At 34.5% G+C, this 14446-nt stretch overlaps 1 protein-coding gene across 1 annotated transcript in view; it reads right to left on the bottom strand.

The window, feature by feature from the left end:
* The window catches only part of Smp_169180 (hypothetical protein), a gene marked incomplete at its 3' end in the record, with an annotated part of 53525 nt that overhangs the window by 19617 nt on the left and 19462 nt on the right, over positions 1 to 14446 (bottom strand). Inside the window, exons 10-18 of the mRNA XM_018794908.1 lie at positions 12663 to 12888; positions 10627 to 11349; positions 10164 to 10425; positions 7878 to 8100; positions 6474 to 7261; positions 4051 to 4624; positions 2242 to 2535; positions 414 to 778; positions 59 to 203 (exon numbers count right to left, since the gene is read on the bottom strand). Of these exons, the coding sequence (XP_018649274.1) occupies positions 59 to 203; positions 414 to 778; positions 2242 to 2535; positions 4051 to 4624; positions 6474 to 7261; positions 7878 to 8100; positions 10164 to 10425; positions 10627 to 11349; positions 12663 to 12888 (3600 nt within the window). The remainder of the gene's footprint in view (positions 1 to 58; positions 204 to 413; positions 779 to 2241; positions 2536 to 4050; positions 4625 to 6473; positions 7262 to 7877; positions 8101 to 10163; positions 10426 to 10626; positions 11350 to 12662; positions 12889 to 14446) is intronic.

The following is a 14446-nucleotide window of genomic DNA, read 5'->3' as shown; positions in this document are numbered from 1 at the left end:
TAAAATGTATGAATATTAACCGAGGTAAAGAGAGAAAGAATGAAATAAGGAGACTTACTGTTCCACTGGATAAAATATTTAGATTATCCAATTTTTTAGCAGATAATTCTAAAATCATATCCACATCCGATTTACTTGCACTTGTCATCATATTGTCATCAGAACCAGCTTCCTCATCGAATAAGATATTCATTAAAGTATCACTTGATTCATGATTAAGGTTTTTAGTAATATTTTTACCAATACCATCATCATCATCTTCATCATCATCATCATCGTCATTGTCATCATCGTCATCATCATTATCATCAACATCTACATGATTATCATGTTCTTTTTCTTCTGCTTCTACTTGTTCTTCCTCTTCTTCATAATTATCATCTATGGGATTCTTCTGTTGAGATGATGATGACGATGATATTATTGAAGTAATATGATGACGAATTATTTCATCATTGGACGACTTTGGATCTCTCCTATGATTGTCTATTTGTTTAAGCGTAATATTTAAATTAGATGATTTTGATGAAGAGTTTTCTTCAGTTATTTCTTCAGCATCACTTTTTATAACCGTACAATTGTTAATATCATTAGCATCATTATTCATTTCATTTTGATCAACCTGACTGTTTCGATTATTTGTAGACAGTTTCACATTTACTGTTAACCATGATGATGATGACATTGATTTTGTTATCGTTTGAGGAGGAGGAGAAGCATCTTTTCTTTCAGATGAAATTGAATAGATCTTCTGTGCTAAAGCACTAGGAGTCAATACCTAGAAGAAACAGAAAACATTTATGTATCACTACTGTAGTTTACTTGGTCAAGCCACGATTTTCAATAATAATCATATTTAGTGAACCTTAACAGAGATCGACTAATTTACCAGGCATAGATTCATGTACTTGATTTCGTGCTACACTGAGATATGTAAAATATGGCTTTAACCCACGACTTAGTAGCTGAAAGTCGAAGTCCGTAATTCACTAGCCGCTACTCCATGAACTGTAGTAACATGATTATGTGCATGAAAAATGATAGGAATGGGGTTATTTGGTACCAACTTCGAGGGATCAATTAAATCAAGTTGGATGCTAACAAAAACATCCCACAAAAGTTAATGGTTTTAATCGTTTTTTCAAAGCCCTAGTTGTTACAGAGGAGGATAGAACATCTAACACACTTTGAAATTCAAGAATGTTAAGCACAACGTCATCCTAATTAAAATGCAATCTGAAAAGCGTACAGAGAGAGGACGGAACATAATAAGATATTTATCTCATCAGAGATTATGTCTTTATTTAATAAGACAGAATACCATATACGCTTATTGTTAATACAAAACAAAAAATATGGGGATCATTAACAAGTGTTAAACATTAATCTTTCACGAATAAAAACATCGTAAAAAATGTTAGAACTTATTTACCAAGTAAAAGTCTATGTAATCACCTGAATCCCATTATCAGTGTGAGGGATATTAATATTACCCAATCGGCTACATATAAGATGGTGGAGTTTGTCATAACCTACCAGACACCTACAACTTACAAGCTGAATGTTTTAATAGTTAAACCACCGGTGAAAAAGGAGTGTATATTTATTGTTGATTGTGAAACCTACATAATTTTAGTATTAAGTAATCAAAAAGAAAGCAGTTAGTGAAGATCTTGATAAACCACTAAAATGTCGCAACGATACAAGCTAATGATATACTGGAGTAAATTATTCCCACAATATACTCACTCAAAAGTAACCAAATTAGAATTACTATAGGTGATTTGTGGATATTTTCATGGATGACGTCACTCATTGATCTCAGATAGACAACGATAGAAAACCAAGAAGAACCGGACAACTAATTCGTTCTAGCATGGAAGTCTTAAGTAATGTCCATCCACGACCCAACTGTTTGTTCAATAGCTGTCTAGCTAAGATCAATACGTAATGTGATCTATGCAAAGAAGAATTCTCAATTACTGCAAGCAGAGTGTACGTTAATGAAATAGTTTTCTTTCAATAAATGAAAAATTGATTACGTACGGTGTCTCATGAAAAAGAGTTTAACTTTGACGGAAAGAATCATGAAATGAAAACATAAAATTTCAAGTATAAACCTTTTCCAAAGCTACTCAGTGGTAGCAAACTTTGAGTTAACAACGTAAAAACTTTAATACACAAGAGGAATATTTTTCTTATTAACTTCTAACAGTTAAAAAGCATTGAGATCAAACTTACCGAATCATGTACAGAATAAACGTTACCATAAAATTCTAAACCGCCAAGAGCTAATTGTTTGCCGCCATTTGCATTTGTTCCAGTTGTTTGAATTTTAAAAAAGCGCCAACCTCTTATAGATTTTTTAGTACATGCTGTGTTCAGGGTTGAAGAAATTGTTTCAGCTTTATTACTATTATAATTATTATGATATGAATTTATACTCCATGTGGCACGACTACCTGAAACTGATTGAATACTTAAATCATTGTTATGTTCACGTAAAACAATCCAAGTCACAGCGTCGTTGGAAGCCTAGTAGTTTAATGCAAAGGAAATCAGATGACGGATTAACACTTTAAAAACAAATTTAAGTAAAAAACCTGATTCAGGCTTTAGCAATTCATCCTTTCAAGCCTGAAAGTTGAGTGTGCAAAACTAGTGTATGCGAAATCTCTCATTATACCACCATCCCACTCAGACAATTTTTACTTGATAATCAGTTATTATTGCCTCCATTGAAATTTCTATGTTTACTATTCAGTTAATATTCCTGCACTGTTCTTAATTTCTTTTATAAATGTGTCGAGTTTCGAGTTTCTTATCTATAAACTATTCTGATCTCACAATTTGTAATCAAGGTTTAGATGATTACAGAACCTCCTTATGAAAATTAAGTCGCTGAACACTTGATAATGTAGTCACTTTTTCTTACTAGACTACTAGATACCTTTTAAACCATCATAAATACGATTGTACAGCCTCAGAAAATAATATCGTTGAAAGAATTCTCATCTATGAATTATACAATGAAATAATTTTTATGGAATGGATTGTATTTAGCAGTGGGATCCATAAAACATTTTTTGTCCTATATGAAAATCGTCAGCTGGATATTCACACTAGGACTTGAACCCAGTAGCTTTCGCTTCAAACCTATACAAACTTGTGACAATATAGATATATCAAAGCAATCTGCACAATATGCAGAATTGGCAACAACAATAACAGCAAACGATCAAAACCCAGTCAGGAATATAAGCAATGAGATAACTCAAACTTATACTAATAATGATGTAAGCAAATATTTACTCATCACTAAGGGGTTACAGAGATCGTTGAATCTTATTATGACCACAAACCGATCTACGTCAAACAATTGAAGGCCTGAGAGTTTTAGACAGATGTTTGATCGAAGTGTGGGACTCCTAAGCAGTGCCCATCCACAACCCTGAAAATGGGAATCGGACTTATGACCTCCGGTGCCGCGCAAACGCTCAACCTTTGAACGACTGAGCTATGATCCAGTGGTGCACAAGTCCGATTTCAATCAATCCACGATACTCCAAAACCATCTTTCATTGTCTCTAGTGCGTAACTTTCACACAACCAACACGTTTTAACTCCACTGCTCGCAGCTTCTCGCTAGAACTAGATCTGAGAAGTCCCATATTAGGATGGGACGATGGTCCAATGCTTCTTGCTTTAATGGATACCTAACTTAAATCGGTTCATGATTTCAGCAGGGTACTTGTTTCTTTATTTGTTATGTACCTCTATACTTAAATATTCTAACTATCGTTTTACAATGAATGGTAAAGTAAATAGTAGTTGAAGTATCTAACTAGTAAATCATTACCCATAAAGAGAGATTAAAAAGATGAAACCTATGTTAATTTGATCTGAGTAAGTTGGGCATGAACTTATCAAATGTATTCAATAGTTAACGGCTCCCAACATAAGTACTTAAATCGAATTTCAAAAAATTGGTATACTCGGTTTTAAGTTGGAATCAGATTACTTTACTCGATTAACAGAAACACAACTAACCTCTAATTTCCAATTCCTAGGTGCTAGTGAATGTTCTGAAGCATCCGCTCGCCTTAAATAAGCTAAAGTATATGCAGTCGGTATTAATTGTAAACCTAAATCAACTGTTATCCAAGCATGCGTTTCATTCTCATTTATATTAACAGTAGAAAATGAAGTATGACTTGATTTTTGATCTGACATAGATTTTTTGCCTCGACTTTCATTTTGATTAGATCCATTTGGACAATTCATACGTTTCGGTTTAACTACCACTCCTATTCCACTACCTCTGATTGTATAACCACCAACTAGAGCTCCCGCTTGAGGTCCTAATATTGAAACTGCTCTACCTTTAACAGGACTACTTGTTGATGCAGCTATACTAATCAATCCAACAATGGCTGGATTAATCCAATCTTCTAAAGGACGACGATTACCATTAGTTGCAAGCCAGTCGATTATACCACCAAGATAATCAGCTGAACTATTTCCAGGTGGAGGTGCAGGAAAGTACAAACCGGAGGTAGAATTAAAACTATTGGCTAAATGAATTTGACTCCATAAACTAAGATCAAGGCGAGAACATTCATACCTAATAAACAGGTAAACAATTAAAAAACATTCACATTAGACCTTAAAAATAGGGAAAATACAAATCAAGAGAAAATATAGATGGTGACTAGCAATGGAATCCAGGATGAGCATTTTATCCTATTTGGGACGTGATAGCTGGTTGTACCTGCATTCCAGAGTTGATGTTGACCTTAGAACTCAAACTCAGTAAAAAAGAGACTGATCAATCTCAGTCTTAAACATCAATAGAAATATTTCAATAACCAATACAGTTTTTTAAAAATGAGTTTTGAAATTTACTCGAAAATCGATGTGTCACGAACGTTTTTACAAAAAATCAAATGACTGCTATCACACGACATTAATATTGAACAGCAATAAACTATGAATTATTTTAGTGAAGAGAAAGCATTCGTAAAAAGAATTGCTTGAATTAATATATATTCCAATTTTCTATTGTTACCATTCTACAATGGCGAATAAACAAACCTTTCTAATACCTTTGTTACAATATCACTACTACTGATCTGAAACGTAATACTAGACAATATGAAAGGCAATAATAGATGATACCCAATGTGCTGTACTAATCAATATCATTTGTAAACAGTAGAGTATTTCGGATAAAATATCGAAGATCTCTATTGATGTATGGGCCACAGTATTATCAGTGGTTATTAACCACTATTTATCGTACTAAAGATTGAGAACGAGAGAATATGGAATTGCCGTTATCCTTACCACAAAATATTCTTAACCCACTACAGTGTGATTCGCAGAGTTCTGGTAACAATAATAATTGTGAGCAATAAAATAGTAAATATGACTTCGATAAACAAAACTTCACTTTACAGGTGCGATTTGACAGATGACAAACTTAGAGAGCGTCGGGAATAAAGTAGGTAGTAGAAGAACTGAGTATAGATAACGCACTCAACTTTTAAACATTCAAAAAACAGATTACAATGCCACTCGACCGACTACTTTAGTTCTCGCAGTCAGATGGTGTATCAAACCTAAAGGCAGCATTGTCGCGAGTACTGTTAGTTTGAGGAAAACACTAAACTGCCTCAGTACAACATCAACCTTGAACAAAAGGTTTAGTACTTTTAATCTTACTGCTCTCTAACTGACTTGTATGGTATGATAAGACTTACAGGAACGAATGTTCCAGACAATATAGCTCGGTTTGGTCATCAAGATAATAGCTACGATCAACAAAGTGTAGCAAAATTTAAATAAAAACGGTTACACACCACCCAGTAAATTCTCAGTAGCAAGATACTGAGTATCATCATCCTTCGGTCAGTGTATGGCATGGTGCCGTGGTATGAAAGAAAGCTGCAAAGGACTGCCTTCTGTTGGTCCTTCACGACTCCCTGGCTGGGGTCCGAGAGATGGTGCAACACAGTGGCTATAGACGTTATCAGATATGGCTAAGAATAGAAGCCAGTGGCGATCTTGCCATAACCTTCTTTTACTTTCTTCATAAAGAGTGGTCATAACTTCATTAACTGAAAGAGACCTTCTGGTTGCACATTTCTGTTTCCCCTATTATTACTTTTATTACGCTAACATACGCTCTATGGTTCTTGTTGTTCCTTCTTTTTTTTATATGCACCTTACCCCTTTTCTCTTTCCATTCTCATTGTTTTGTGTGGCGCATATACATCTGGTGCCCCCTTGTACCAATATTTATGTGTTTAAATAAATAAATAAATAAATCATCCTTCATAATATATACACGCAAGTTCTAGTCTAGTAAGTAACTATGCGTATAGTTTGTCACCATCATTTAATTAAAATCTACACCACAATTATATAATACTACTGAAAATATATGTAAATCCATGAATCAATTGGCTTACCATTGTTTTGTTGACATACGACTAAGGAAACGTTCTAATTGACCAACAGTCGCTAAAGGGCTTACAAAAAGCAATTTACCACGCCAATTATATAATCGTTTTGATTTATTATGATGTAGTTTATTCTCTGTAGTATTATTATCGTTATTATTACTCTTCAACTCGACAACTGATGGTAGGTTTGACAATTTATCCAAATATAAAGGTAGACGTTTAGCAATTTGATGCAGACTAGGCGTAAAACATGAATCAAATTCTGGATAATCCAAGAGAATAGGACAAAAACGTAGCAGAGCAGCTAATTCTTTAGCATCCATACTATCTTGAAATGGTTGTTTAAAATTGATAGAAACTGGATCACCATGATCTGTATAAATGCCTGAATGACAACGACTGAATGAGGAATTAATAAAATTAATTGGTAAAGATGCAGAATAACCAATCCTATTTATTAAATTAGTAGGCGGAATATAATTTGTATTTGTGTTCTTAAGTGTTTTATTACTATCATTCATATTATTATTCGTATTATTCCTGTCCAGTTTGTGATTCGATGTGTCATGATGAACTGATGAAGCATTTGTAGATGATGATCGTAACAGATGAGCTGCAGAAAATAATCGTAATGGAAGATGCTCTGTTAACTCAAAAGCTTGTACTAAACGTCTAACAAGAAGTGATATACTTTTGGACTTGGAATGTGATAGCATATTTAGTACAAATACTCGTCTCCTCTCTTGAAGATACCACAATAAAGCTGTTGTATTGTCCAATTCCATAGAAAATATCTATATGTAGATAAAATAACGAAATACACCAGATAATATATGGATGAAAACCAAAATATATTAATGAACAAGAGAAATACAATACGATCAAGAAACGTATTCTGACCCAATAGCCTAAAAGTATTCTACTCCATGCAATATTTACAAGTCTTCAGGTTGAATATTACGTAATGTTTTGCGTGTGTATTATTGAGTGGACTATGATCATAACAAAATAGTTGTTTAAGTCTCTATAGTTTTCAATAGCTTTCCAGATGATATTAGTTTATATGATAAAGACTAACTCCTAAACTATGTAGTTCTTCACAAAACATAGAAAAGAGTTTTCATAAAAGCTTAAAATATTTTCTCCAAGCAATGAGTAAGTTGATCTCGGAAATCAAATCACTAAAAAAGATGTAACTCCATCCATAAATAGATTGAGCGGCGGTCGCATGACTAAGACATTCATCTTCCAACTCTGCTTTCATCTATTTCAGTTTAGGTCGCTGAGTAGTATCATTAGCTCATACTTAAAGTACAATTTGAAGCTAAATACATAGATTTGTACATATTAACGCATTTGAGTTATGAATAATATACAAACAAACAAAGAGATAAACAATGATAAACCTACATGACAATGCCAATGACCAGCATATGCAACAGACAAGCATAATAATAAAACTTGTATTAAACCACTTGTAGTTAATTCATAAGCTGTAATTGTTTGTTCACCTTCATTTAATAGATCGGATAACTTTTTAAAAACAATAAATAATTTATTCAATGTTACACTGAATGAATAATCTTTATCCATTTTAAATATATCCCATATTTGCATAACTATTAGTTTAATTCTATTCAATGCATTAATTGGTCCAATTTTATCAATAATCCCCGACAATGACGATGATGACGATGTTGTTGATAATGATGTATAATTAGTTGAAGATAAATATGTATCAATTTGTAATCTCTCTAATAATTGATTAGCCAAAGTTAACATATGTTTTCTTATGAGGATAAGACGTTCAATGGTTGATTCAGATGATCGTGAATCATCACTATTGAATATGTAAGATAGAAAAGGAAAGAGGGTGTAAAACGAAGAAAACACAAAATAAATTTAGAACTGGAAAAAATAGATAGATAAAAGTATAGAGTAGTATTTATGAAACATTCGTTTTATTCTTAATGGGATTGAATATCAGTCAATAAACTCTGACTAGGCTTGTGGAGATTATTATATTTTTGATTGAGATCATGAACCGAATGATGATAGATCTCCATTGAAAACCTGGAAGCACTGGACGGCCGCCTCATCCTACTGTGGGACCCTCAGCAGCGAGCACCCACGATCCCGCATGCGGGATTCGAACACAGGACCTTCGGTCTTGCGCGCAAACACTTAACCTGTAAACCACTGAGCCGCCATCCAACGGTGTCAATGTCTAACCTCAACCAATCCACGAAATCGCGTGACCATCTTCCACTGTACTGAGGTAGATACCTGTCTCTACCTGACACGGATTAGCTCCACTGCTCACGGCTTTTCACTAGAACTCCAAGAATTCCCTCACGAAGCTGGTCACTAATGATCACATGTTCGAATCCCGCGAGCGGGATCATGGGTGCACACTGTTGAGGAGCCCCACAATGGGACGAAAAGGCCATTCAGTGCTTTCAGGTTCTCAATGGTGGTCTGACATCAATCTGTTCATGGTCTCAATAAAAAAAGATAATATCACATTTCTTGTCCTTTGATGCTGATCAGACTCTATCAATAAAATTATGTGACAAATTGTCTAAGTGACTCGACATTACAATCATAATATTTTGATGTTAGGCAACTGAGGTTAATCTATAGGAAACTGTGGACCTAGATTTTTTGTTAATTGAAACTCGTAACCAAGATGTACCTTCAATACAACTTGGAAACTTTTTGTTCACGTCTTTGTTAAGTTTTAGGACATTTTTGCAACTTTTAAAACAAGCAAAGATAACAGTTTAACACCAAAAAATTATTAGTAATAACTACGTTTTATGATCAAACACATCTCGACAGCCCACAAAAACTTCAGATATTCACCAAAACCACAAATGTTTTAGAGCCTACAACCAATCAGTTGTTTCAAATAGCATAACATTGAAATAAATAACAGCGGTCTGAACATCCTAAGCTATAAAAAAAACAGCCGAAAATTGTATTAGGGTAAGATAAAAGTTTTTCGAAAAAAATTGCACCTGATATTACCACATTTACGTACAACTCATTTTGTTTATACAAGCCTGATTAGCAGGTCATTTACAAACCTATTATATTATGTTGTACTATTTCTTACATAACTAGTGGGGTGTACGTTTACTATATAAACGTATGTATATGCTTCGTCTATAAACGTCTATTTATTTTACATATGGTTTATTTTCACATATAACCTGATTCACACCTAACTCATTAGGTTGGCTGGTGTGACAAAGTCCAAATCACACGCTCTGTGTCCTCCTACTGTAAAAGAAAGCAATAAGCAGAAGGTAATCTATATTTTTGAGAGAAGTTACAAAGTTTACATAATGTATATACATAGCTTTCAATCATCCATTTCTATCTCTCGGTGTGTTCTGAGATCTGAACTGTCTTCTCGTCTGGTCTCCAAGTATTCTGCCTGTCATTTGTTTTTTCCATCCAAAACGTTGGGATGCGCTACAATCGCTTATTGATAGCAGGCATATGTAGATAGCTTCAAATGGTTAAAATAAAATCTCTAGTGAAAACGATATTTTCTCAATGAAACACTCATCCACTTACTAAGAGGAAAATGTTCAAAAATGATAGATATTGCGCTTAAATAGAACATTGGAAAAGGATGGTGATCCTCATACATAATGGAATTAAAACGCAGTTGTAAAATCCACTTACTCTTCTGTACGCAACAAAACAACCAATTGCCCACTATTATATGTTTCATGGATAATTTCATTAGGAAAAAATAATTTATCAATCCTCGACAATTCCATATTAGTAGCATTTGTAAGCGATTGATCAGTTTTACTAAATTTACGATCACCATCATTATAATTATCATCATCGGTAAAATCTGTCGTAATATTACTTTCAGTAGTTGTTTCAAAAGATGTTGTATCACATAAATTTAAATAAGCTGTACCTATATTCAGCGAATCTGAATTGATCAAAGAGTCAAAATCGAAAATTTCCGGTATACTCTGAGAGTAAATAGAAGTGCCAGATACAGTAGGAGTAGTAATATTAGAATTGACACTACTACTATTACTACGATTAATAGTAGCACCGGAAGCAGTGGTAGTAGTAATAAAAGGTGTATAAGACACACTCGGTGGTAGATCAAGTTGTGAAAACATACTTATGAAACTTCTTGAATGTCGTTTAGTTGACTTTAACAACACATTTGGATTAGTTTGTGTTTTTGATGCTGTATTGTTGAACTCTGTATTTACAGATGAAACTGGTGTTTCTTTACTAATCGAAGCAATACGTACACGTTTGAAACCACTACAAAAATTCTCAGAAAGCAACAACGCTTCATTGAGCGATGATTTTGAATTAAAGACTGTAGGTGCGCGTGGTTTCACAGAAACATATGTTCCATCTTTCCGTTTTAACAAACTACAAATGATTGAACCAAAAGATACCGAAGTAGTTGAATCTAAAAGACCACTACTCTCAGTGGGATTAGACTGAATCGGAATTCTTGTTGAAAATCTTGAAGTAAGGCAAACACGAGCCGGTGATGAAGCTTGGCGTTGAAGCTTAGATGTATGACCTCCCATTGTTGTAGCTGCTAAATTGATAGAAATAGGATCATGACGCAGACCGAGGCGTCTACGAAAACGTCGTGCATTATTATGTGAAGCTTCTAAATTAGATAGACTAGAATGAGTTAGTATATTTAATTGTGTTTGTTTTTTCACAGAATCCAGTTGATTTGTTTGTTCTCTACCTTCATCATTCTCTGTAGTTTGTACAGTTTCAGTGTCAACATCTTTAAATAATGGTGTAATTGTGATATTACTATCAATGAGCTCCATTAAATGTTGATGCATACGAAGCATTCGTGATTTTAAACCTAGAAATTGTAGAAACAATTAGGGTATTAAAAAGAGATACATTAAAATGAATTATAGGAATAGTTGTATGAATTTTATCTATACGGTATGAATTTCTACCACACTGAATAGGCTAACTGTTAACATATTACTTGTTTTTGGAATAAAAAGAATTAGTGTGAAATTAGTATCGAATAAACCTACAAGCTTTTATTAAATTGTAATAATGATTTTTTTGAAATTTCCCTGAACATGAAGTCTTTTGGGTCTTTTAGAAAAATTGTGGACGATTTTCAACAAAAACTATACGAACTCTTAACAATACTACTTTGGTAGACAAATTTTTAACGTTTCCAAAAATCTCAATTTTCACGGTAAATTTCTACATTCATATTTGGGATGATTAAAACTGATAAATATTTTTCAAGTGTTACACGAACGAATATACTGAAAGCTACTTCCGAAATCTGTCTCCTACCTTGGAAAGTAAATGATATTGCATAAAGCCATGAATAATAATAATAAACAGTAACAGAAGTCGAAATGTTAAAGGAAAAAAACCGAATAACTTATTGTTATTTTTAGTAGTGAAATGTTAATTCAATTAAGGGATGAAAAACTTCGGTTATATCATCACCGGACATGGTTGCCATTGAGTGCTGTTAGGGGTATAAGGGCAGTCGTCACTTCCCGGTTGCCCACACCGTGGAAGGGTTCTTCTAGAGATACTTGAAAAGGAAATTGGGTTAGAAGTGGTCTTAATGACCTGAGAGCGTGATCGCAGTGCCCAAGGGACAACTGCTTGAGGTCGGTCACACACGACCTTTTTGTGGGTAGTTTTTGTGTTAGCTCCGTACTTGTTGGGACCTTACCGCCGGAGACGGATATCCGTGGGATAAGGCGAGGTGTGCATTTTTAGGGTCGACCTTTTCTAACCCCACCCCTCCTTGTGGGAAGGCAGCATCGCTGTCATGCTGGTTGTCTGAAGGAAACACCTTACTGTCGTCACACCTCTGTACAGTCAGCAGTACGACTTCGCCTTCGGACCTTGGGTTTGCTGCTTTTAGACTTACCGCTCTTTAACCGACCTGCCTGGCATGGTAGGACCTTGAGGAACGATTGTTCTAGCCAGTATAGCTCGATTGGTTCATCACGATAGGCAAGCCCGACCACCACTTCAAGGTAGCAGCAACGGTTGCCATAAGGTATTACGTATGCGCCATCATAGGAAACATCCTCGTACACATTTTGAAAGCATTGTTTCTTAAGTAGTCAGTGCTTAAGTTACATAATATTCGTTGAAAGTATTGTTCAATGAATTAATTAGACTTACTAGGACGTGAAAAGGGATTTTCACCGGGATGTAACTGAATTGGTACTGGATTGTTTCTATGTGCAGAATTATGAATACACAGTACACGCAGACCGCCATCTTCTGGTTGTAATTGTATTGTAATAAAAGCGAAACCATTGAAAATTGATAATAATTGACCCATACAGAAAAAATACCATCCATTCCAATTGTAAAGTTGTGCATCTAAGTGGACACGTTCAGACGTCTGAAAAGTAAGAATAATAATAATTAACCAAACTGGTTGAAGCTAAATTAATCGATGAAGCTGAACTGTAAGGGCGAGACATAGCGGACCTTTGAGGGATCTTGATAAACTCTTAGCATATTCAACGAATCAGAATACAGCAAATATAGATGGATGATTTATGACTAGAATTTAGGTTTAGGAGTAGGAGGCAGAGTTTGCGTTTACGATTCAAGAATTGACATCTGATATCAAGATTAGACTGTATCCACCTTAAATCCTAACCTTAATATTCTAATCTAACTCTATATTAAAAACTATACGTCCTAATCATAAACCCTAACTTCTAACTCAACACTTTAGTCCTAATTACAATCCTAACGCATGACTTTGAACTCTACATCTTAACCCCAAAGTTCGGATTTTATTTCTGACCCTAAACTCAAGTATCTTGTGATAATGAGTCTAATTATTCACAATACAACCAATGGGTAACTCCGTGAGATTATCCTTTTATTATCGGCAGACGACATGCTAATTAAAGAATTTTGCTCTAAGACCTTGGAATTATTTACACATTCCTCATTGGCTTTCCCTTACCATAGATCAGCTTTACCAAATTAGTAGGATACAAAACGTAGCATACACGTTGTGAAACCGAATGTTTATGGTGACAAGCCAGGATATAGAACTGTCTGGTTCGGCAAGACCTTTAAGTAGGGGCTGTTTTTCAGGTATTAACACTGTAATACATTCAGAAACAAACAGTATTACGAACTGATGTATTTGCAGGTCACAAAATATAACACAAACCTTAAATTACACTATGATAGTGTGGTGGATTTACTTCACGTTTAGTTGTTGGAAATGTGAAATCCCCAAATACAGCGTATGAGGGAGAAAATTAATCTTAAAATTCGTGCACCGATATCAAATGATTCTAGTTCAGTTAACTCATAAAGGATTTTCATTGTAGAAAATTGTTCAGAATGAATTTGGTTAATCGACTTTCAGTGAACTTGCAATCGTATTAGGTCATTCAGAATGAAGTTAGTTAATAGATTTTGAGATATCTTCATAGTATCCATAAATTTATTATGATTTTGTACAAAGTGACAGTCACTAAGTTTGATAAAATTTTGCACTTAATAATCATTGAATTAATTCATACATAAAAATGAATTAACTTGATTGTGATTTCATTATTCCGGTCTCTATCAAGAAACGTTCCTGCATAAACTTGGGCTTCTCACCCCAGTTAGCTGGTAGAGAAGACAAAGATAGAACCAATCTTGTACATTATATTGAAGTCAGATTTCTAAATAACTGGTTTAGTCCATAAATGAATCACCAGTTCAATTTTTTTAAAACAATTCATGTCATAGTAAGCAGAGATGGATAGTGGCTAGCAGTGGAATCCAGTTTGACGCGCGTTTAGTACTATTTGGGACTCGTCAGCTGGATGTACCTGCATCTCAGAGTTAATGTTCACTCTGGGACTCAAACCCAGTACCCTCGCTTCAAACGCCGTCGCGTTATCCACCCAGCCACTGAGTTCCTCGATAGCCACTTGCTTGTG

Source organism: Schistosoma mansoni, chromosome 1 (genome assembly GCF_000237925.1).
Source record: "Schistosoma mansoni strain Puerto Rico chromosome 1, complete genome".
Lineage (NCBI taxonomy): Eukaryota > Metazoa > Platyhelminthes > Trematoda > Strigeidida > Schistosomatidae > Schistosoma > Schistosoma mansoni.
This window is presented reverse-complemented; position numbering and strand designations above follow the sequence as displayed.